Source organism: Stegodyphus dumicola, chromosome 8 (genome assembly GCF_044657685.1).
Source record: "Stegodyphus dumicola isolate Sdum_Otavi_A_Nest chromosome 8, ASM4465768v1".
Classification (NCBI taxonomy): Eukaryota; Metazoa; Arthropoda; class Arachnida; order Araneae; family Eresidae; genus Stegodyphus; species Stegodyphus dumicola.
Window position 1 is genome coordinate 110,408,729 of NC_140775.1, and position 26,207 is coordinate 110,434,935.

The 26,207-nt window shown below is 33.2% G+C and overlaps 1 protein-coding gene across 1 annotated transcript; it reads right to left on the bottom strand.

The window, feature by feature from the left end:
- Positions 1-26,207, bottom strand: LOC146995923 (ubiquitin carboxyl-terminal hydrolase 4-like). The gene is made up of 5 exons (XM_085822267.1): positions 25,822-26,207; positions 18,900-19,016; positions 8,238-8,383; positions 6,668-6,809; positions 1-4,379 (listed from the first exon to the last, which is right to left on the bottom strand). The coding sequence occupies exons 1-5, from the start codon at positions 25,884-25,886 to the stop codon at positions 4,376-4,378; spliced, it is 474 nt and encodes a 157-aa protein (XP_085678393.1). The 5' UTR covers positions 25,887-26,207; the 3' UTR covers positions 1-4,375.

Genomic DNA, 26,207 nt, shown 5'->3' on the forward strand with positions numbered 1-26,207 from the left:
TCGAGTAAAAAACCATTTATTACAAAGTTTCAAGTACCAATTACTGGAAACAGTATGTTATTGACAATAAATTATAACATAAAAAAAGACACCCTTTTTTCCCCTTTAACTCAAATTATTAAATAATTACAGTACAGTTATCTCATATTAATTCATGCTATGGCACAAATATAAATTAAATGTAAAGAAAAAAATTCAACATTGAATGCAGAGTTGCTAATTCAGCGAGATAAATTATGATTATGCATGAAAATTCATACAGAAACAAATTAGGAGGTTCCAAATATTGATCAACAATAGGCGAACAGAAATTTTTGGAAGTCTTGTTAAATACATAGCAATACGTGATATACATTAAGTAAGCTTCATATTACTGGAGAGCACATACTGAAGCATTGCTGCATATTTTTGGTTTTCAGTGCAGTGTCAAAATATTGATGTTTCCTATCTCATTCAATAACATTTTTCTCCAAGTGTAAGAGTATTCATGACTTACTAATAAAAATTCTCTTAAAATCTCACAAAAAGATACTGGGGTTTGTTAAAATGGCAATTCCGATTCTTGGAAATTATACAATTGTAAAACATTTTTTTATTCTCATCAAATTCTGCCAAGCGAATTTAAAATATCACCGCAACAGTCCCACATTCTACAATTACTTTTGTCTACACTACAGAATTAAAAAAAAAAAAAAAAAAAAAAAAAAAAAAGACTGCCACTTGTAAAAATACATATAAGAAATGATGCAAGATTCAGCAATGAGCTCAACCTCTGCTCACTGATGACAAAGGCCAGCAATGAGTTATCCATGTTCACAGCAACCAGAGAACTGCAGTCTAGGAACATAAATAAATGGTTTCAAAAATATGATGATGAATATCATTCATGTCATAGTGCTGTATAGATGACCTGGCACATATCTGTCTATTATAACCTGAGGCTATGACACATTGGACTGATACAGACCAAAGTTGGAGTTGGTGCTGTAAGTGAAATTTGCGAGGGAAATTATAAGGCACATTTATACCAACAAAAATATTCTTAATAGCTGTAAAGTACGCAAATATCCCTGAAAAGCAAATTCTTCTATTCACTGGTTCTTATCAACAGGATAAAAAAATTACAGGCTACAACAGTGATAAATATAACAATGTTTCAGAACATGTACTTCATGGAGATACTTATATCATGTATACTCTTACATTTGGTAACCTGGCATGGGGATTTTCACAGAATATACAGCTAGCAAATGATGCAAAAACAGCTGAGATTTTACAGCAAGAAAGCATAATTTGATCTTTATATCAAGAACAGATTTTTTTGTAACTGCAAACTTTTGAAGAATCTGTGGACACTCTAATTACCCCAACTAGTCAGGTCAGACTTCTTTTTGTGACATTTTCTTAAAAAAAAAAAAAAAAAAAAAAAAAAAAAAAAATTTTTTTTTTGCAATAAGCTGCAGACACTTGAAGACTTATAATCGATGAGATCATGGACATTGATGATGCTACACTTAATATTAAATTATCACAAACATGAAGCACTGCATCAACACATGCTCAGCAGAGAACAAAAATCACTTTGGCAACATAATTAATGTATGAATTCCACATTCAATAAGAAACATAAGTTTCAAGAAGTTCATCTGCCCATTCACTGTTGATCTTTACAAAATGAAGCTATGTGAATTCTGAATGAATATATACACCAAAGAGCCTACAGAAATAAGTATAAGAAAAAAACAGTCATACCTGTTATGGAAGAATATTATTGCACAGTGCCCAAATGTCATTTTAGATAACTTTATTTGGTATATTTATTAGCAAATTTAGGAAATAGTAATGCTGGTAAATAAATTTTGATTTTAGAATGAAATTCATTAAATTCAGTATCTGTCAATAATATAAAAACCCCAAACTAGCCTTGTTTTAATAATATATCTATTGCCAGAAAGGTAAAAACTGCTTATGTATCCTGCCTGAAATTTGTGACCTAGAAGTTAGAAATTTCAAAATTAAAAAAATTTTGATAGCATGGTGCCTTGAAATCAGTATCTCTGCTAAGGAACAGCTGATGTGCTGTTGGAAGTTGTTTATTAAAACCAATGCAATAACAGGCAAATGATAAGCCATTCTTCAGTTGCATAACAAATAATAATTCTATGATGACAGCAATAACTATTGAGTATTGTTCATAATGATTACAGAGCTGTGGTTCGAAAAATCACTTACAGTTACAAAAGTGATGGATAAAGAACTGTTTCATCATACAAAGTTTATCAAAATCTCATGTGCATGACCCTGCATAGCCACAGACCCTATCAGGTCCCAATGTTAATTGCATTTCTTAAATGAAAATGCATTAAATAGGCATAATATCATTGACAACGGATTCTGCATACTTAAAAAAAATAAGCTAATCTACTGAAATCACATTCCTGGAGTATTACAGAGATGGCTGAATATTTATCATTAATGGCATTTGGATATAATGTTAGTCTGTTACAGGCTAGCAATGGAGATATGATGCTGTGGGTAATGATCCCAGAGAAAATTACCGACCATTATCCCACAGCAGTAATTCTTGACAGTCATCAGCCATCTGAACCTCACTATGAACAAAGCTCACATATTCACATTAAATACATTCCTAGCTGGTAATGATCATTACTTACAGCACTGAGCCATTCTGCCAGAAGTGGTTTCAGGACAATAAATTGCATTTAATGCTGTCACACAAGCAACCTAATGGATATACATCGATTCCCATATTACAAAATGGCATCCTTGGCCAAAGTTGGTATGATGCTGTTTTTAATGAGAAACTTTAGGATTACACCAGTAGAAATATTTCTAAGAGTTGTCAAATATGTGAACCTCACAGTGGACCAAATTACCTATTCATGGCAGCTGTGTTCCCAGCAATATTCTGTTGCTTTAAAATGGCTGCTTCAAGGACTTTCTGACCCTCCTTCATTTATGATTGTAATGGTGCCATCACTGTGCAGCACTTATTTGTGTGTTTTCAGGAGCCACATTTAATTTTACACACACACATTTAATTTTCTTATTTGTGTGTTTTCAGAAGCCAATAGGAAATGAAGTGTGTATGAAGTTGCGGTGATGGAGATTAGGAGATTCAATCAACTATTGCAGCTGTCTTTATCATGGTTAGAAAATAAGCCTGAAAGCAGAAAATGGCCTTCAAATGCCTTTTTAAAATAACAGATTGTACTAATGACCATTACCAGCTAGACAATATGACCTACAGTGCTATCAGCATTATCAAGGAGGAGTTCAAGAAACATGAATTTCATTTGACATTTACAGCAGTTAAATTCACCAGACCTGAATTTCTCAACTAAGGACCTGATTTTCGCTACATAAGTATCATCTCAAAATGTAAGGGAATGCCAGAATATGCTGTTGAAGTTACAGTACCAAATATTAAATGATACTTGTTGTCAGCCCACTGAATCCAATACTATAAAGGTATAGTGGTAGCTATTTTACAGGCTGGAAGAAGTCCTATATATTATTAAGCAAGTGGTCCTAATGTAATCACAAGGCTCTTTGGTGTACACAATGCTATACGTACTGTCCTATAACTTATAAAAAATTCACAATAAAATAAATATAATTTAATGAATATGCATAATTTAAATAACATGTTAGAAAATAAATTTAAAATGTCACTATTACAATGTCTGGAAATAATAAAATCTGAACAAAACTCTTTCCTGTGTGACAAGTGCATTGTGAAAGAAGCACCCAGCTGACATACATTTTACTGTTTATAAAAAAAACCTACAGACATTAAATTAAATAACATCAATATATTTTGTTATAGCATAATTAAAATTTTGCTAATAAACAAAACACAATATTAGAAATTTTTTTAATGATCTAAAAGAATGGGGAAAGACAAGTCACAAAAATTAACCTCAAAACTTCAACCAGCACTAATTTTTTCTTCAAATAAATGCTTAAACATTTCTTAATTTTTCCTGTTTAAAATCTGTACACATGAATTAATAACTGGCAATTTTATTTTACATTCTGTCAGATATAATGATTTTCAGTTCACTGACTTTCTTTGAAAACATGAACACATTTAAATATCACATCCAGTTATATCAAATATAATACTGATCTGATAAAACACTTAAAGACAAAAAGAAGTGAGCTACTTAAAATGCTAGAGAGTTACTTCCAGTTTTTAGCTCAGTGATATATCTGACAGCTATCGAAAATATTGTTTATTTCTTGTGAGCATGGCAAAAATTAAAACTGTACTGTGTCCTGAAATTACACATTTCATGTATAAATTTAGCTTATTGCTTGACAGGCTATGAAAGATGAGGCTTCTGAAAGGCTATCTGAAAGAAAAAGCAAAAAAAGAAAATTGTGAAATAACTTTGCTTCAAATTCATGCACAATAACATTCTTTACTAAATATGCTCGTAAATATGAATACAATTACATTAGTGTCTTTATATATGAGGTCTGTTCAAAATGTTTCTGAGCTCTTTATTTATTTAGACTAATGCATTATTAGAGTTTGTCACTTTCAAATACTCTTCTTTTCAAATGATGTATTACTTCTAGAGTCATTTCCAATTCAAGTAGTAATCATGACAAGTTTCTCTTTGGAATATGTTTCTCTTTGGATAATCTTTGCTTGCTTTCCCCCCTTCCCTGATGGTATTGAATTCAAATCCTTTGAAGCTTAATTTCACTTTTGGAAAAAGAAAAAAATCCACAGAAGGAAAGTCAGTTGAGTAGTGTGGCTAGGGAAGCATAACTGAGTCTATTTTTGCTGAAAAAACACAAATTACAAGAGATAATTGGGATTGAGGAACAAATATTTTTCTCTCCACAGCTTGAGTTTCTTTGAATGTTTTTACTTAATCATCTATACATTTCAAGATACCAGAAACTCGAGAAACTCAGAAACTGAATATTCTGAGAATACTCAGAAACTCGAGTATCCCACCAATTTTTATATTAAAAATAGGAACAAATTATAATCCACAGTCTTATTTATGCATTCAAAAGATAACCATGTTTATCAGTGAAGTGCCAAAAATATTCCTCCAAAATGCTAATTCACACTCAAAATGGCAGTCGTAAAAACAAACAGAAATTTCAGATAGTAAAATCTGAACCAAAAGCCTATTATGGCTAAACCAGATATAAAATATTTAGACTTTCTCAAAAAAAAAAAAAAAAAAAAAAAAAGAGCGAGACAAATTTAAACCTTGCAGGTGAAGTCTCAGGAGGATTCCTGAAAATCTTCCCTAAAACTACAGATGCTCATAGGGGAATAACACACTAACTTAGATGCACCACAGGTGGATTATTACCTGTTACTGAAAAAGCATGATAAGCCAATTAAAGTGGTAGTCAGAAGTCTACAAATATATTGTTCACCTGAAAATATAGAAAAACTAACTAGAAAAATCTGGGATTTAAGGTTAGAAAAGTTTCACAAATGCACTGGCTTAAATCGTGCACACCTATGCCTCCTTTTCAAGTACAAATTGAGAACACTCCAGGTGTTGAGGAAAGTTATGATCTGACTTATTTCTCATTATTCTACGTTGAAATAATTGAATAAAGTGAGTGGGGGTGTTGTGCAGTGTCATAACTGCTAACAATTCCCCCACCATTCTGAAAACTGCAAATTAAAACTGTGATGCATAAAATGTGCAGGACCGCACAGAACATCTAAAGACCAAACAACCAAAAGACTTAAACGGAAGTCAAATGCCTTGAAACTGGCCATACAGCCAACTTTAGGGGTTATTCAAAATTCCCTAACCTTTCTAAATTTAACTCCTCTGGTAATAAAAATTATAATAACAATACTGATGATAAAAATGTTAGTAAACCCCTCCAGGGTTAAACTGTAAGGTATTTCTTTTGGGGAAAATAATTTTATTAAGCTTTCATCGGTTCTGTGTGCAGTCAATCCATTACAAACCTGTATGCATATAACAATATTACGTGACACTAGAAACAACAATAATAAATTATAATACTACAGCAAATTTTTAAAAACTATTAATGAGATATCAGTAATAAAATTAATTTTGAAATGAATTATGTCTATCAGATATATTATTAAAATACTTAAATTTAAAGTGAATTTAATAATGTAAATTCTTAATTAGTTTAACTGGAAAGATAAAATTACTGGCTATATGTGAAGCTTCATGAAATATACATAAAAATCTTATGGCTTGTACAAGGTAATACTAGCGAGATGATGTGAATGATAAAAATACTTCCATGAAGGCATCTCTAACATCAATAAAAACTTATTATATACTTTTTGCTAAAATAAAGCATATCACAAAAATTGCAGGTTTAAAAATACAGTGAAACTTCCTTAGACGACTATAAAAAAAACTCCACACACTTTTAATCTTATGTGAAGTGATTTCCTTTAGACTACTGGTGATATTTGTTTATGTTAAAAATGCTGGTAGTTTTCCAAACCCATCGTCCTCATAAGAGGGTTCACTGTAAACTTCCACATAAAGAAGCATTGTAAATTAGAAATTAATAAAAGTGTTCCCAAGCAATTTAATATTTTTTCTTCATATTTATTAAACAGAACAAAGTAATTGGTTTAAATATAAAAGTAAAAAGTTTTTGCTACCTCTTTTGATAAAAAAGAATATATTCACTGACACATTCCTCAGTATTTGGAGATTCTTTTTTCACATTTTCATCATTATAGTAATACCATTCATTGGACATAGCATGCTTGGAATAGGAGGTATAATGACCAGCACTAACACCTAATATTTAAAATAAATAAATATAATAAGGTTATCACAAGCTATTTCTTGTAGTTTACAACTAAAATTTACTGAAAGAGAAGCATTACTGTTAAAAATATGGATATTTTATATAATTAATTTCTAGTCAATATAAATTTCTCTAATTCACTTATAAACATTATTCTATAATATATAACAACATAAAATGTGTATGCACTTATATATAAATGTATATATATTACATTATACACTAGTAAGGACATGGACAGAAGATATACTATAATAAAAAAACTTTTAATAAAAATTATGATGTAGGTAAGACAGTCTAGATCAAAGATATCCAAAATAAAGAAGTTTCATCTTGCTGTGTGTGGGGGGGGGAGGGAAAGGAACTTCAGAAGCTTTATCTCAGAAAATATTTACACACTGTTCTTGCATATGATATTGCACACAGAGTTGTCCACTATCTTTCTGAAAGCCCTAAAAGTTTTAGGAATAATTTTAAATATTTGTGTGGGTTATCTAGGACCAGGAGTTCTAGCAGACACCATGGCAACTACGGTGGTAATTTCGCTGAATCTTCCAGAAGAAAGGTCTTCTGGTAGATACTGTGTAGCTAACGTAACACAACTTTAAAAGAGACGATTTATTCAGAGCATATTGATCACCTGGTCCATGGGTTTTAACTTATGTTAAATGTTAAGACCATTTTATAATAAAGCCTATGGAATAATGTTGAACAATTGCAACAGGGAGACCCATACTGTTATGAATACATTAAGATTTTCTGAATAAATAGCTGAAAAAATGAAGAAGAAAAGTAGAACATTTATTGCAGCTTCAAGCAGTAATTTTCAGTATTTAAGAAAAATAGCTGTAGAAAAACTTTCTAGAAAAAATTGTTCTTAGTATCTCAAAGATATGATTTTTCAAAGTTTACCAAATGAAACCAAGTTTATTAGAAATTGCCAAATGTCACTGATTTGGGGGCAAAAATTTATCACCAAAGAAAGTGAACAATATTAAACATATCTGATTCTCATTTAATTCTTTTCATAGTTCCAACTTTTCAAAGTTACAAATATTATAAATCATTTAAGCACTTTCAAATGCAAAAATATGATAATAAAGTAGTGTTTATACAAAACACACAGTAAATAAATATAAAATTACCATAAAAATGCCTTAATAAATAAAAACAAATAATATAAAATGTTATTATATAAAAAAGTACAAATAGTAAAACACAAACATTTACATAAATGATAATAATGCTTATTGGTCATATTTGATGCCTACCTTAGTTCTTGGTTAAAGACAACTTGCTAATACATTAATCTAATAAGAAGACTTGTCAGATTTTTGGAGATAAATTTAATGACTTGTGCATATTTGGCTTTTGAAATGTTGAGTTAAAAAAATTACGAATTGTACTAAAAATCTTACCCCCAAAGTGGCAAACACAAGCTTGCAAATCATAAACAAGTTCTCCAGAAAATGGCCCAGATGAAAATGAAGACAAATTTAAGCCTTCTAATGGATACGACACTTTATCTTCTACCTTCATACTCACAAAATTATGAAAGACAAAGCTGAAATAAATGGATAATAATACTACTGTAAAATAATGAGCAACATTATGATTTTTTTCTTATCGGTAAAAAATATATTACTAACAAAATTCAAATATATTCTGTAGTGAAAATTTTGAGAATTCTCCTTTACTAAATACAGGATGGTCGTAAAGAAACTTTGCCAACATCTGCACTTCTAGTGTCTGTTCCGGTTAACCAATCGAGATGAGACTGCAAATATAGTTATTCGGAGGTATGTGCTCGAGATTTTGTGAATGGCAACGCAGGGGCATTAATGGTTATGGTTATAGTTACAGAAGCTCGAAAATGTCAGATGGCAACACCAACTCTTTCCAGTCGCAAAATATTCAAAACATGCGAAAGTCCTAAACAGCATTGGAACAACACCAATATGTTCAAAAAGAGACGCGTTGTGCATACACAAAAGAGTTCTGAAAACCGGACAACGAAACACGATCTGGGCGCATGCAGAACATTTGCATATGACAGAGACATGACACCGATCACTGATGAAAACACATATCGGACAAAAAATACATTTATTATATCAAACATTTTCTACACGGGTGCCCTCACAGGCAAGTATACATTGCATGCGGGGACAGTGGACATTACCGCTGAATGCAACAAGACATGAGGGATGTTTGCAATCTCATGCCATATAGAGTCCATAAATCCAATAAAGCTTGTGGACTGCATAGGTAAACTCTAGATTTGAGATATCCCCAAAACCAGAAATACATAGGCATCAGAGTGGCAGATCGCAGAGGCCACAGAAAAGGATAATGGCATGAGATGATGCGATCACCAAAGTGCTGTTCCCTTTTAACAAACCTCGCTATATGTGGAGGTGCACCATCTTACATTTGAATGATATCATTGAGTGCATTGCGCCTACAAAATTCCGATAGTACAAAATTTTGCAGCAAGGCTGTATACAGAGAACCTGCTACAGAGCATGTTTCACAGCCTATTGGCGTCGCTTCCTCAAAGAAGAATGGGCCGAGAACAAATGTGGCTTTGGTCACTTTGGCATCAAATAATGGTACTGGTGTCACAGTGTGAGGATTTGTCTCTGTCCAGTGCACATAATTCTTGGTGTTAATGTTGCCATTTAAGTTGAAATGTACATTGTCTGTCCATAGTATGTGAAGTGGCCAGTCGTTATCAGCATTATATCATATCAAATATTAATTTGCAAAGTCCAGAAGTATTTGTGGGTCCCCCAACCACAACATCAAGACGTGCTGGGGTACTTGTAGGGAAACATGCGGAGAACAGGTGCAGTAGCTTAAGGACCGTAGTCTTCGGAATATCCAACACATGCACCGTGTTTCCTGCAGTTACTGTGTGATGCACTTCTGTATCTTTGAATTCATGCACTAAATCATGCACAGCTTGTGGAGCAAATGGGGCACGTCACTGAGATGCAGGCACATGCAAGACTTCTGCAGCATTCATCCCAAATTGATAATAGAGTTTTATCAATTTACTACAAACTTTTCCAGGAAGAATCATTTTCCCACCATGTGCGAGTTATTAAATGACAACTTCACATACTCGCCTGGTATTTTATTGGTTTCCTACGCTGAATATCTGGCGATTGCCATTCTGTGATTGGTATCTTGCCTCTGTCATATGCAAATTTTCTGCATGTGCCCAGATCGTGTTTCACTGGCCAGTTTTCAGAACTCTTTTTCTGTGTATGCATAAGATGTCCATTTTTGGACATATCGCTGCTTTTCCAACGCTGTTTAGGACTTTGGCATGCACTGAACATTTTGCGACTAGTAAAAGTTGCCATTGCCATCTGACATTTTCGAGTTTTAGTAACTATAATTGTAACCATGAACACCCCTGTGTTGACATTCACAGAATCTTGAGCGCATACAACCAAATAAATATATTTGCAATCTTATCTCAATTGGTCAACCAGAACGGATGTTGGGAAAGTTTCTTTATGACTACCCTGCATTAGTTAAAAAAAAAAAAAAACTCTCAAAATTCCAATTTCTGTTAGCTAATTAGTCAAATTATAGTTCATTTAATAATTACAGGATTTTATGATTTTTAATCCCAAATTACAGTATGATCTCTCAGGGTAACATCTTGAAAGAATTAAACAACTCAATTTAAAAATCACTGGAATACTGTAAAAAAACTGCTGTGGACTGGCAACTCTGTAGTTTTTGGAAGCTTTCTGCATGAGTCTAGATTAGTCGGATTTCAGTACTTTTATGACTGCTAAGCAATAACTAATTACTGTGTATCTAGAAGAAATTAGAAACAGCAGGCCATAAGAACTCATAGCTATGGATAAAATATATTGGAAAAAATTTAATTTACATATACAGCTTTTATTTTCCTAACTGGCACATCTAGCTTCAACCAATTTTCTTCTGGATTATTTTAAAGTTCACACAGGAAAGATATTTTCAAAAATGTTTAGATGTTACATCATTTAGCTATTCATTACACTGCACAATAATTAAATAGCATAACAAACTTTGTACTAACTAAAGAATGCAATTATAAAAAAAAAAAAAAAAAAAAAAAAAAAAGAAATAGGAACAACAGTTTGTCAGCAAAAGGACCTTGTTTTTTTTTTTAATGTGTGTATGGGGGTTTCCCCTTTAAATTAGTCTCTAAATAAGCCTTTGCTGACATTTTTACACTTACAGACTGAGTATGATGGTTGCTTTAACAAGAAAACTAATTAACTTTCTATAGGAATTATGCTACTAGTTCTAAAGGGGGGGGGGAATTACACATAAAAAAGACATGTAAAAATCTGAAGTCTAATTTTATCTTTCCTATACGCAGTTTAATGCAAAATAAACTGACTTCTAATATTTTTAAATTAGAAATATTATAAGCAGGTCAAATTTTGTGTCATACCGTACAGTTGAAAATACAACTTCATTATTATTGTCAACAAATTTGGTCTCAGACACTTAGCCAACAGGACATTTAGCCCACATGGACACTTAGCTCACAAGGACAGTTAACCAACACGGGCACTTAGCCGACAGGACATTAAGCTGACAATGAGTCTCGCTCTTCCCAATGCCTTCAGATTTCTCATACTTTCACATTTCATTACTACTTTGCTCAACACTGCATACTACATTCATTCCCATACAAAGTCATTTCGCTCCTCCCACTAATGAAATTTCCTTTCCCTGTCAGGAAGTAGAGTGATTTGCCCAATTTCTAGCCACACTAGAACTACTTTTTTTTTTTTTTCTTTCCTGAAATGCAATTTACACCCTCAGAATCATTTTTAAGAATCGGTAGAGGAATTCTAATGATAGGTGGGTAAAAATGACTTAAATAGTGAACTTATGAAGAAGTCGAGAAATTTTGCAATTGATAGTAAGTTTAAGTAATTATTGGGTACATGTCAGCTAAACATCACTCTGGTTGACTAAATGTCTTGACAGTTAAGTGTCCCATAGCTAAATGTCCTGACGGCTAATTCTCTGTGTCGGCTAAATGTTTTGTCTACTAAGTGTCCTTGTTCGTTAAATGTCCTGTTAGCTAAGTGTCCTTGTTGGCTAAGTGTCATGGACACCATCAAATTCACCATCTTATAAAATATATATTTATCTCAAAGGAAATATTATTGGACACATTAATAATTATAATTAAGATTTGAAAGGCTTGTATCATTTGATTCCATAATGGATAAAAATAGAAAACTCTTTTTTTTTTTATAAACCAAATAGCCACATAAAATATATCAAAACAGTAACTGCATTATATAATAAAGTATATAAAGCAAAACAGGATAATGCAGACAGCACTATAATAATTATTAACGCCCTAACAGAAACATAGGAAAGGCATCACATAAAATCAAATGCACAGAAGTATATGCTCTATGCAGAAATGGCACAAAACTATTTAAAGGAGGGAAAGCAGACAACGACCAATATGGTGAGTGCATTCACACAAAAAATATAACAGTAAGGGAATTTGTGTGCAATTGGTAGGATTGGATTGGATTGAATTATTTAATTATGGCAAAGCACACGAGGGCTATCTGCCTAAGGGGAGGGATGCCTTCGTGGAGGACTTTCTAAGGGAAACTGGCTCGTATACACGTTACACATGGGGAAGACCACGAAAACGCCCATGCAGCCAGCCCGTTCGCGGGATTCGAACCTCGGACTGAACTACCAGTGTTCAGCGTCTTTTCCGCTCGGCTGCTGGTAGGCCCATGTGCAATTGGTTGAGTAATTAAAGCTGAAAGAGAATAAGAGTAACTTTAATAAGTTTCTTTGAGTAAAGGTGAATAGCTTACTATGCTGATTGAACCACCAACTTCAGACTTTAGAAATTTTTAACAAAGGGATTAGTCGAGGCTTTTAAACTAAAAGACATGGACAAATAAAATTAAAATAAATGGAACTGAAAAACAAGTGGTTTGAGAGAAAATCAGCAGACATATCCATTCCAATAAGTCTAGCTACAAGACATTTACGGTGACAAAAACTATGTGACCAGACAATCTACTCTAAACATGTTTGTGAAAGGCGAGTCACAACATCAAAATAAAAAATCGGCAACTCCAAATACTTTTAGCCTTTAACATTGAGGGTCAGAAGTTGGAGGAGAACAGCCTTTCTCTTCACAATCATCTGCCTCTACGTCAACTCCCTCATTGCAGACAAAAATTAGCTATCACAACACTTTTTACCTCCAGCCAACCTATATGTCAATACATCCACCTCTCTGTCAATTCCCTTATTGCAGATAAAAATTAGCTATCACAACACTTTTTACCTCCAGCCAACCTATATACATAAATAAGGGAGATAATGTTATCAGTCCAAAAACCTGACAATGAGGTTTTAGAGAAATAAGCATGAATTATAGTCCCCCCAATACATTTTTATGATGATGTCTCATCTGTATGTGAAAATTTTTTTGCCCATGCTAACTCTTATACCAGGGATAGGAATTAGATCAGCCTCTTATTTACCCATTAAGTAGTTTTTAGTGGTAATTGTTTATTCTATGAATTAAAAAAACTACTTTTATTCAAAATTTCACATTTAAACAACACTTTGCCTATTTTTTCTTGTTTAATTTATAAAGCACATTAAAAATAATCTAAATTTAAATAAATGCATATTATTTTTTGAATTTGGTTAGAGGAGGGGGGATGATCATCAAACAGTTGTAAAAGGGGAGTACAAGCGGCAAAAGATGGTTAAGAACTACTATCTAATCTAAAGCTTACAAAAAGGTACATTATTCATATAAAGAGTTTATTACATTTGGGGTAAAAATGGACAGTACTTTACATGAAGGCCTCTGAGTGTTATGACCGGCTTTATCCAATCATCAGAAGTTTTGCTACTCAGCATATATTAGCTTAAAAGTTAAGATATTTTGCTTTCTTACTGCCTTTAATAATGTAAATGTCATCTTAAGGAATGTAAGTTTATGAAAATACAACCTAAAATAAGTAATTACATAAACTCAATTAATAAATGTTTAAATACCGATCTTCATGATGGATCTAAAATCCTGTGCCGCTCAGAGGGTTAATGGGCAACATAAACTGGTATTTTACTTGAAGCCCATAACAGCTTTTAATGAAAATTATATTAAAATATAATCCAAAACTTTTCAATTTTAGCATTTAAGACTTTTATATCATAGGGATAAACATATTTGATTTTGTCTAAAACTGATACACCGGAAAAGAATTTTACTTGAAGCTCTAAACAGACTTTCATAAAAAATATGTTGTAAGATTGCACAACACTTCTGAAATTTCATACTTTAAATACGTATGTAAACAAAATATTGCATTTTTTAGCATTAAACATATTCTTGGAATTATATGCAATGAGAATAAGCTTATAATGAAGATAAGCTCTTGCTATGAAGCAATTAATATTTCAACTCTCAATTTTGTATTTGGTTCAGTTTTGTTTGAATTACTTTTCAAATAAAATGATGCTACCACCAAATGTTATCAATGTTATTAAAAAAAATTGCACGGCAACAACTAGCAATCTATTGGGAATTCTGAAGATATCCTGATTTTAAAGATTTTGCGCTTTTGTCATTGATTTTTATGTGACGTAAAGAAGAAAGTTATCTTAAATACATAAAGCTAAAATGACGAATAAACAAGTTGGCTATCTTATTAAGAAAACTGAACATAGATATCATAAACTGAGAAAAGACCAAAAAAGAAAGGTACGGCAACATTTACCAGTCTACAAGGAATTGTAAAGATATGCTCCTTTTAAAAACTTTGCGATTGTTCAGTCACTGATTTATAAATCCAATGACCAGAAGATGTGATATCTTCAAATCAAAGAGAACGGATGTGTACATGAGGACTTATAGTTAGCCTAGTCCATTGTGTTGGAGAAAGAATAATAAAAAATGAGTGTTTTTTTATAATTAACACTCAGCTATATAGTTTATAAGCAAGATTTTATTTACAAATACACTGGACGACAAAAAATTGGCAGGAGGTCTTATGCTAGCCACATTATTTTTTTTATTTGAAAAGTATTAATTCAGTTTGTTTTTATATTCTTTTTACATATTTTTCATACCATCACTTAAGCAATGCAAAATTCAAGTTACACAGAGGTTTATGAAATGCATTACTTAATCAGTGGTCTCAAATTGGCAGTTCTCAAAGGATATTTATGCAGCCCATGACTATATTTCAATTATGTATTTATTGCAAATGTGAAGTTAAATCATTTCAAAATTTTTTATTATTTGAAGATCGGGTTTACCTTTTTATTACCATTAAAAGTAATGAACTAGAAAATCTATAAATGGAGCTAATTAATTTACAATGTGATATAAATCTTAACTGAAGATTTTATTAATCTTTCCTTGACCTTGTCAATAAATATGTACACTCAATTACAAATTTCTTCACACAGAATAATAGCTTTGTTTGGAAGTTGAAAATTATTAAGAAAAAAACTTGACTGAACGATAAACATCCACGATGTGTGATGAAAATAATTTCTCTCAAAGGCCACGAATTTTATCATAATCAAAACACCATAAAGTGCCCAGCTGTAGAACGGAATAAAGAAGTTTATCATTATTTACACACAAACATATGTATTTTTATTTTTGTGTCAGAGAAAAATTTAATAAATGAAACACAGACTAAGTTGTCGTCATGAAGGAGTTTTCTCTGAAAACAGAAACAGTTTTAGTAATTTGTTTATGCTTGGTTTAAATTAAGGTAAGTTACTAAATGATTAATTAAACATGGCAGAATGACTTGAATGGAACCTCAGAATTATTTGTAAGCTTAAAACTGTAATATTTAGCTTTCAATATGTTCGAATTACCAAGTGTAAAGGGGAAAAAAAATTGCTTGCAGGTACAGTAGGTACTGCTTAATATGATTACGTCCATTCTGACCTTATTTAATTGTATGAAGTGTTTGAGTTTTATGTGCGGTGCTGCAATAAAGTTTGATAAATTAAATGTGTGAACCTGAACCTCTCTCTCCCCTTGCATACAGCCTTGTTACTGAGATTAATAGTCTTTTCTGATAAGATGTTTAATATGTAAGCCCCCCCCACACACACACACATAAAAAAAAAAAGAAAAAAAAAATTTTTTTTTTTTTCCATGGGTGACAAATCACTAATTCCTTTGTTTTCTCAGACAACTTCGATGATCTCTGGATCACTCTTTTGGTAGCAAGTCTCGATATTTTCATCTATTCCCAAATATTTGAGTAGGGTCTTATCATGCATTTGTTTATCATCACCTAATACATCTTGAGAGTTTTCAGAAAGTTGCTTTGGATGGAAGCCGACATTTTTTAAAACAATTTGAAATCATTGGCGAAGTTATTTCATGCATTTAAAATAACATGCATGACACCTAAGAAATTGATTTAACAATATACTTAGAAGAACAATCTAAGTTAGTTGTATGAATTTCATTAATAACAATTTGAAGCACTTATTTCCCATACTGACTCTTAAATGCATTTATAACACCCTGATCTAATGTGTGAAGAATGGCAGAAGAAAAATTGAATTTATGTTCTTCAACAAGAGATTAGTTGAATGGGCAGTGCTATCTAGCGTGCCATTTTTTCTTGTTAAAGTTCATTATCCCATTTCATAAGAAAATCATTAAAATATTACTTGTCATCCAAACATTTTTATTGTTGTAATAAGTCACAGGCAAATGCAATGAGTGTTTTTGCTTGCACTGATGACTAATGGAGTCTTTATAACTGTTCCGTCCATATTACATGTTAATAACACAGTAACATATTGTTTCTTTTTTTTTTTTCTTTTTTCTTTTTTTTTTTTTTTACAGTCAGTTGACTCATTCTTAAACATTAAAGAGTGGGGTAGGGCTCTAACAAAGACCAGTCTCATCCGTATTAAAAATTCGATGCAGTTCGTTTCTTGTGAAAGTGCAGCTAAATTCTTTTCTATCCAATTATCAGCTTCATTAGGGTCTGCATCATGTTTCTCTCCCTGTAATTTTCTGAAAATGATATTGTTTCTGTCTCTCTATCTTGTGAGACATCCAATGGAAGGAACAAACTCCTCTCGCAGCATTTTGATAAATTCTTTTGCCTTTTGATACAGGGTTTCTTGTAACAGCGTGGCATTCATGTTCCTGATATATCGAAAACACTTCAAGAGACCAGTTTCTATATCAGCAAACTTTCCCTTTTGCTTCTGCGAGACATCTGCACTTGCATCATTTCATCCAAAATTGCCTTCCTTCTTTTCAACAACATACATAATGCAGATTGTGAAATTCTGAATTCACATTGCCTGCATTTTAGTAAAGCATCATACTGCTTCACAATTTTTCTTTATTTTTTTTTAGGCTTAAGTGCTTGTGTTTGGACATTTTAAGGCATGACCAAAGAATAAAGGCATGATGCAGACAATGAATTGAATGAAATGCGTGAGCAAAAAAAGACAAATTTTTTTTCCAGATTCTCTTTTACATCTCTCTCTCTTTTTTTATTTTTATTTTTTTCTTTCTTTTTCTTTCTTTTTTTTTTTTTTTTGTTTCTTTTTTTTAAATGTTTCCTCTTTTTTCAGTTTGAGAGAGCTCTAACAAACCTCTTGTGACCTACGACCACCATGATTGGTCTAGAAATTCTAGCATTTGCAGCTCCATGTGTTAAACTGATTTGACCTTGAATGATATCGCTGACTTTAAAACACAACTTGGAGGTTTTGACAATTCCAGATATGAAAATTCTAGCAGTTGCCCCTCCATGTGTTAAAATGAATAAACTTTGAACAAAATCACTAAACTTGAAACATAAATTTACAGTTCTGACTTTACAATTTTAAAAGCGATTTGATATTTATACACTGTAGCATTGATTTTATAATGATACTGTATTCATTTTAATTCTTTCCTTAGGTTTTGATTTTTATAAGCACCTGAATTTATGAAACAGTGATTTTTATTAAGCAGTACCCATTGTACCAACCTTCAGATTTCAGATAAAAAATAAATTAAATTTTTTTCTATGGATATTATTATGATTGTTTATGAGTGCTTTGATAGAAATTTATTAAGAGAAATTTAAAATTTATGTAAAATATTTTAATTTTCCCTTTGTTAAAAAATTTCTTCCCTGCCAGCTGTTTTCAGATTAGGCATTCGACGCACATTCGAGTTTTAAGATCACCAACTCACATAAGTCGGGATTACTATACTTGAAATCCAATCTTCAAGCTTATATGCACGCAGTGGCACAATCCGATAATGAAAGAAAAGCCTTTTAAAAGCATTTTTTAGTACAGTTCTACAAAACAAAGTAATCCTTAATGACAATGGGCAGGGGAACTTTGAAAGTCAATTTTAGTTGGATATAGAAAGTAATCATAATGGGGATAAATCTAAAAAAATGCAGGATGGTTCATTTCATAGTCATTTTCAGTCCAGATATGACCACATCTGTACTGGTCCATGTGAAAGTCCATTATGCAGTACATGTTTGGAACATGGTTTTTGTCAGAATGAAGAAAACACAGATTTAAAAATTTTCTGGTCATTCAGGTGATTATGATTTCTAAAAAATGCAATGTATTTTTGATCTTTTAACACATAAAATAATTAAAATATTTAAAAAGCTACAGTAATTAAAAATTATTGTATGAATTATATAAAATTATACCAAGAATTAAAAAAAATGTGTTTCATTTAAAAATTAATAACAACAAAAATCCCTTTTTAGGCATATATGATCACATTTAAAAATTCATCAGGCATCAATGAATTTGGGCTTATTCCTTATTTAAATTTTAAAAACTAAAAAATAGGTTTTTTGATCATCATACATATATTAATTTATATATTAAAATTAGAAAAAATATTTTTATTTGCCATATTTTTTACATAAGGGAAATAATGCAATAAATACCTTTTTCATTAATTGTTTTTATAAAACTAAAAGAAAGTTAATGAATATCATAAAAAATACATTAAAATATACATATATATAATTTACCGTTTCAGACATATTATTAATACTTCAGGAAACTTCCAAACAGAAAGTGACTTGGTAGCTTGTTGATTACGTCGGCATACTGGACAAAACCATGGACTATCCTCATCTAAACTTTCTCTAAACAATGAAAGAATATACATATGTTTACAGATCCATATAACAGAGGTAATTTCCTGCATTTCGTATGCACAGTACTAAACTGTAAAATCTATGATCTTAACCAAAAATATATAAAAAATAATTCAACATATATAGATAAAGATAAATTACAATATCTTTGAACACAATTAAAAAGAAATTAATTATTGAATCATAACTACAAATTTATTGGCTAATTTATTTGCTGTTTGACCTTACTTACCTTCTACAGGAGTGTTTCTCAAACTTTTCTAAACATGGAACACTTTGTAAGCTCTAAAAGTTTTAAGAAACAGTAGAGCAAATTTGGATTTTCAGATTTAATAAATGTTAACATGGATATATTAGATAAATATACATTTATTCCAATTTTTAAATCATATCTATTAGATGCAACACAAGTTGGTTTCCATATTTGTCATATACATATTCTATTCTACACAGGTGGACAAAATTAAGAGATGGAAAACATTTCCCCACATTTTTCCTAAAATACTACACAAAACCTAGACAGCTGGTTGCCATATAATGTCACTGAGCTGAGTTTACTTACTCCTATGGGCGTTGCTACGCCAGCAGGAGGTATAAAAGTCCGCATCCAGCTGCTCAGCTTATTCTGCTCTGCAACACGGAAGTGATTTTTATCGTCTTCCTTGAATAATCTTGTATTCTGCTGTTTTTTAGGTGAAATGAGTACACATCATGGCTTAGACGAAGGAATGATACGGTGAATCGTGGGTAGGGTAAGCTCAAGGCAGGGCACTAGCATGCTTAAGTTGCAAGAGAACTGGATGTAGCACGAAGTGACATCTATAATTTGTGGAATCGGTTTAAAAACAGCAGGCCAGTGTCTAGAAGACCAGGACAAGGTTGCTCGATAGCCATGACGATCGGTATTTGGTGCTTTCAGCCAAGCACCAGAGGATGTCTACAACCACACAACTGTCTCATGACCTCGCTACTGCCACAAGGGACATCAGCTTCAAGGAAGGCAGTTGCCAGAAAGCCTGCTATTTGCATCCCAGTCACTCTCTTCCACAAAAGAGAACATTTACAATGGTGCATACAACACCAACACTGGACACATCTTCAACGGGCTAATGCTCTCTTCTCAGATGAGATCAGATTCAGTCTACAACTTGATTCTTGGCAATTATTGATATGGAGGGAACCTGGGACCCGATACCATTCCAGGAACATCATAGAAAGGAACCAATATGGTGGTGGAGGAGTGATGGTCTGGGTAGGGATTATGCAAAATGATCGTACACTGCTTCACATGTTTGACACTAGTTCCATTAATGCCCAGAGGTATAGGTAGGAGATCCTACAGCCCTATGTGCGACTTTTCAGGAATGCTGTTGGCACTGAATTAATTTTTATGGACGATAATACATGACCACATAGGATGCACATGGTTGATGACTATCTGGAAAGCAAAGATATTCATCAAATGGATTGGCCAGCAAAATCTCTGGACCTTAACCTATTGAACATGTTTGGGACGTTCTTCGAAGGACTATTTGAATAAGACAACCCCCATCCAGAACCATTCAGGGGTTAAAAACTACTCTGGTGGAGGAATGGGTGCGACTTCCACAGAGAACTACTAAACTCTCTTGCTAACACAATGTCTACTCGTTGTGCATGCTGTCTGTCTATCAGAGGCCACCATACTAGCCATATTTTCACTGCCCAATCATACAATAAACTATAATGGCAACTAATTTCATTTATTTCCATCCAGTCTTTCTCGAGATATTTGGGAAAATGTGTTCCCCCTCTTAATTTTGTCCACCAGTATATATATATATATATTTATTTTCTATTTGATTTTGTCATAGTGAAATATCAAAAATCTGCCTTATACAAATATGCTGTTGCAAAAGGACGTAAAATATGAAGCAGCTCATTTTATTAATTTCGGATGTTCTTCTGAAAAACGTATCTAAAACTGGTTTAATGGCAGTTTTTTAAATTTTTGTTTTATGCTGGAATCAGTTTTCAAATCAGTTAACCCCAGTTTTATAATTTTTCTCGGAATATTGTTTGAGAAATGCTGTTCTACAGTGATTGAACACATTATACTTGAAATATTCTTTTGAAGGCGAAGTCATAATACATTGCACAGTCCAATATTTGAAATGATCTAATAGCTGGTCCTCTGGAAAAACAGCCATTTTTTCTTAAAGATTTTTTTTTTCTTTTCAAAAAGGTAAAAAGAATTAGACAGTGGAAGTAGTGCCTTACTTTACTCATGCACAATACGTACTTTTTCATTATGAGGTATGTGAAAGATCTCGAATGTCAATTCCAGTTTGACATGAAATATAACACCTCCATTTTGAAGAAATACAATCATTAACTAGCTTAAATCTATTTCATCAACAGTTTGTTGCCTCTGTAGCCGCCTTTTAGCTTAGCACTAATCTCAAACACAAACTTTTATCAAAGTTCATGGCTGAATTCATGCCTACTGAATAATTTATATCTCTGAAGCCAACCTGGCAGTCATTTTTTATTATTTTTTTGATTAGCAATATTATATATGACATTTCAATTATTTTCTTGATACCTATATTTTGATTAACAATAAATATTAAATTCTGCAAATGGCCTTAAACATATTTTTGTACTTCTGTTAGGCTGTGCAACCCTTTGTAATTCTTTGCCAAATCAAATGGCCTAAGAGACCTGAAAGAATGAATATGTGTTGGAGCTTCTGAGTCAGTATAAAGTATTGTGTTATTTTTTTTTTTTTTCTGACACCAGTTGTTACTTTATTTTCTTCCTTCACATTTGTATGGGGTTTGTATGGATTTGGAGTGAATAACGACGATGCTTGATGAAGTATCGAAACACACTTTATTGGCCGGTATTCATCAGGACAACTCCAAAATCTCGTTCACAGTCGTCGAACTGTTATAAACACGCTGACACGATCAGCGACACACCTTTCAGGTTATCAAGCTATCACGGTGGAAACAGATTCACTGCAAAGCACCAGAATACAGCTCCTGACTCTGCTTGGTCGTTCTCGCAATTCCATGTACTCTCGAGACTCTCCATGCTACAACTCGCGATGCACTCGTCGACATGCAGAGCACGGCTCCTGACTCTTCAATTCAGTCGTTCCCGGAGCTTAACACACTCTCTCGACGATGCACTAACCACGATACACTAAGAGACTCATCGATGCACTCGATTACCAAATGGGTGCTAGACTTCGAAACACTCGCTCAATGACTGACTATCAGCTCGCTAGACGAGGCACATACTCGATAAAATAAGTTTCCCCTGTCGACTGTGGTCAGAGTTGTGTATGAAAGTCAAAAAATAGAATGAGACATTAAAGATATGACATACCTTTATTTTTCCACATAGGTACCAAGTACATTGAGACATTTGTCATATCGCTTGATAAGCTTCAAAAAGCCCTCCAGGAAAAAATCAAGGCTTTGCATATGGAAGAAGCATTGAACGGCTTGTTTCACTTCAGTATTGCTTCCAAAGTGCCTTCCCCCGAGATTTTTCTTCAAAGCCGGAAACAGATGAAAGTCGCTTGGTGCAAGATCAGGACTGTATGGCGGATGGTATAGGCGCTCCCAACCAAGAGTTGCAATATGGTTTTGCGTTGCCGTCGCCGAATGTGGTCTGGCATTGTCATCCAACAGCAGAACGCCAGATGTGAGAAGGCTAGGCCGCTTTTTCCGAATCACCTCTTTCAATTTCGACAGGGTGTCACAATAGCGCGTAGCATTGATGGTTCCAACCTCCAAAAAGTCCAGCAACAAAACTCCTTGGGCATCCCAGAAAACTGTGAGGAGCACTTTACCTGCAGAGGGAGTTGTCTTGAACTTCTTTCGGACAGGTGATGACGGATGTTTCCACTCCATAGATGCGGCCTTCGATTCTGGGGTGAAATGGTGGACCCCCGTTTCATCCCCGGTCACAATCCAAAACAGAAAGTCATTGCCATCTTCATGGTAACGCACAAGATGTTCCAGGCTGACCCCCATGCGTTGTTCCTTGTGTGTCGAGGTCAATTGTCGGGGCACCCATTGTGCTGACACTTTTCTGTATCGAAAAATGTCGTGGATGATGTTTTGAGCTTGCTCATGTGAGATTCCAAGTTCTTCTGCTACTTCATCGATGGTGATACGTCGGTTCGCTCTAATCATGTCATCCACCTTCCTGACATTTGCATCTGTAGTGGCCGGGCGCGTCCGTCCAGCTTTCGTTACGTCCTCCACTTGCTGACGTCCATCCCTGAATGTGCGACACCATCTCCGCACCATTTGCTTCGACATCACACCTGGTCCATAGACTTCCACGAGGCGGTTATGAATTTCTGTTCCTGATACTCCACGTGCCCATTCATAGCGGATAACTGCTCTCACTTCCTCCTTTGACCACGAATTCAAAACGCACCTTCTCTCCATAGCTACCGGGGCTCAAATGAGAGGCTGGTCTCCGCTTTGCGCAGGCACTGCAACAGTGCCATCTGCTTGATTTGCAGCAACCTCTACCCAATGGTGTATCGGTGACTTGCGCATTTTCCTGCTGCGTCACCTTTCGCCCATAGCCGTTCAATGCTTCTTCCATATGCAAAGCGTGAATTTTTCTTGGAGGACTTTTTGAAGCTTATCAAGCAATATGACAAATGTCTCAACGTACTCGTACGAGAATAATAAAATAAAGGTATGTCATATCTTTAATGTCTCATTCTATTTTTTGACTTTCATACACAACTCTGACCACAGTCGACAGGGGAAACTTATTTTTCAACTTACCCTCGTAGATGAGACATTAACTCATAACTAACTCGACTCCACATACCAGCAGGGTTTATATAGCTTTTGGCTGGTGTTTGAGAACATTCTGGGCTAAACCAGTAAGAATTCGTTCCAGAAGGTTCTCTATCCGTCCATGGCATATCGCCAATTTTGTCGCCAAATGGGCGATTTCTCGCAAAACGTGGCAACCCTAAAACTGCTTTGCGGAAAAGCTGTCTTACCGCGCCTGGACATTTCATAACAACATTTCTATCTCTGTGCCTTTAATAATTTGGCATTTACTGTAATGAAATTCAATTACATGTTATTCTAGGAAAAACACCTAGAGCCAAAGCTTATCATTTTTATTGCGAATCTTTCCTTCAGACACAAGACACTGAATTTTTTCCTTGCAAAACAGCATTTTCATACTACTCCTTAAAGTGAAATTAAATGTGGTAAGGATCCATGATGCTCACTGAAAAATCCCCTCAAGGAGGTGTAGAATCTCGGATCCCCCACTGCCAAGGTGATCTCTCTCAAAACTGTGGCAGGAACATACCTGTATGGTAAAACTCTAGAAACCTGCTCACATTTCTACCTGCATCTGTAGTTCACAATACCAAAAAAGAATATAAGTACTATTCTCCTATAATGCCATAAAAAGACAGCAGTTTGACTGTGGGAGCGACAATTACAATTTGAAAATTTCAAGTCTTGATCTAACACCTTGATAGCTTAATATTAAAAATTTCAAAAAGGTTAAAAACTATAAAAACCAAGAACATACAGTAAAACCTCGATTATAAGGAAATTTTTGGAAAATGCCAAATACCAGACACATGGAAATTCTGGATAACTGAGAGCATAAAAAATGCAGTTTCACAGTAGAAAAGCGAAATGAACGGAAGAAGAAATTTCCATTCTAAAATTATAAAATCAGTTATTTATTATCAGCTTGAATATCAAAAGTCTGTACTTAATATTATAATAATTTGGAGGGGAAGTGGCGCATTTTAGACATAAAAACCAATGTATTTTCATACAGCTTACATATGAAAGTAAAACATTTTATCTAATATGAAATACCTTCAACAGTAAAAAATGTTTGAAAGAACTTGCTTTTTATTTAGTCTAACAGCATATAAAAAAAAAAACTTAGATCACTTGTCATACTTTTCCATGCTATATTGCAGTTGTTAATATGTTTTTAAATAAAGTTGTATGTAGTGCCCATTAACACACACTTTTCTTGATGCCAGGATACTGTAATTTTTTAAATATTCTACTGCATGCTTTCTATTTAGGGCAGGTCTAAAATTTTAATAACATTTTTAAATGTGAGGGAAAATATATAAAGAGCAGTTGATTTATAGCCTTCTTTACAAAATCTAAAATGCATTATCAAAAATAAATCAGGTTTGCATAAAAAGACAAGATTAAGATATTATGATTGTATTGTGATGTCATGCTTATCCAATAATGGTACTAAATCACATTATTAGGAGACAGATTTTATTTATTTAGAGTCATAGCCCTTCACATGCTTTAGGCTGGCTTTATAAGTGTCTCATTTGCCTTTACTTATTCATTTATTTATTTATTTTGAAAAAAGGGGGTCTAAAGTTTTAAAATATTCCAGTTGCTTGAGCTTTCAAGCTTTTTTATATTACATTTAAAATAAGCCTTTTAAAATAGCAATATTAAATACCAGCTAAAATTCTGGCATGATAACACTCTGTCATAAATTAATGTCACATGACAATTTTTGCATTATTTAAAAAAATATAAATATCTGAAAAACCAGTCATGCATTTTTTTCCCACTAGATTGCCTCTACACAATATCTAACACATATTTGCCATTAGTTAAATGCAATAATTTCTATTTTTAAGGATATATGATTCATCTAAAGAAAAAAATAAAGGCTATTTTTTAAATATGAAAAAAGACCTAATTCAGAATGCAGTTATGTGGTAATTTTCCACATACTACAAAACAAAACTTACCTTTCACTAAAATACTCTAAACAATCATAAATATCTAGTTCAGCTTTATGGCGAGCTTGCTGCATTGATTTATGTTCTGCCACAAATGAAGCTGATGCTAAGACTTCAGGAGGAAGGTCTACATATCTGACAGCTATGCTATCACCAGGATGCAGTCTAATTTCCCCAACACGAGCTATTTCACAGCCAGAACAATGCTCATTGTAAAAACAGCGAGAACAGTTTTTACCCTGAAAATTATAAAAACAATTCAAAATGCTAACAATTATTTTTCTAATAAATTTAAATAAAAAAAATCTGAAAGGTTTCAGATTTTAAAATACATCCAAAGGGCCATTTTTTTAACATTTTGTCTGTTAACTTTATTTATTAAATATCACGTTCTT

Coding starts and splice junctions, on each gene's coding strand:
- LOC146995923 (XM_085822267.1), bottom strand. CDS start 25,886: ATGCAGCAAGCTCGCCATAAAGCTGAACTAGATATTTATGATTGTTTA. Junction 19,017..25,821: donor TTAGAGTATTTTAGTGAAAG/GTAAGTTTTGTT, acceptor TTCATTGTTTAG/AGAAAGTTTAGATGAGGATA. Junction 8,384..18,899: donor TTAATAATATGTCTGAAACG/GTAAATTATATA, acceptor CATTTATTTCAG/CTTTGTCTTTCATAATTTTG.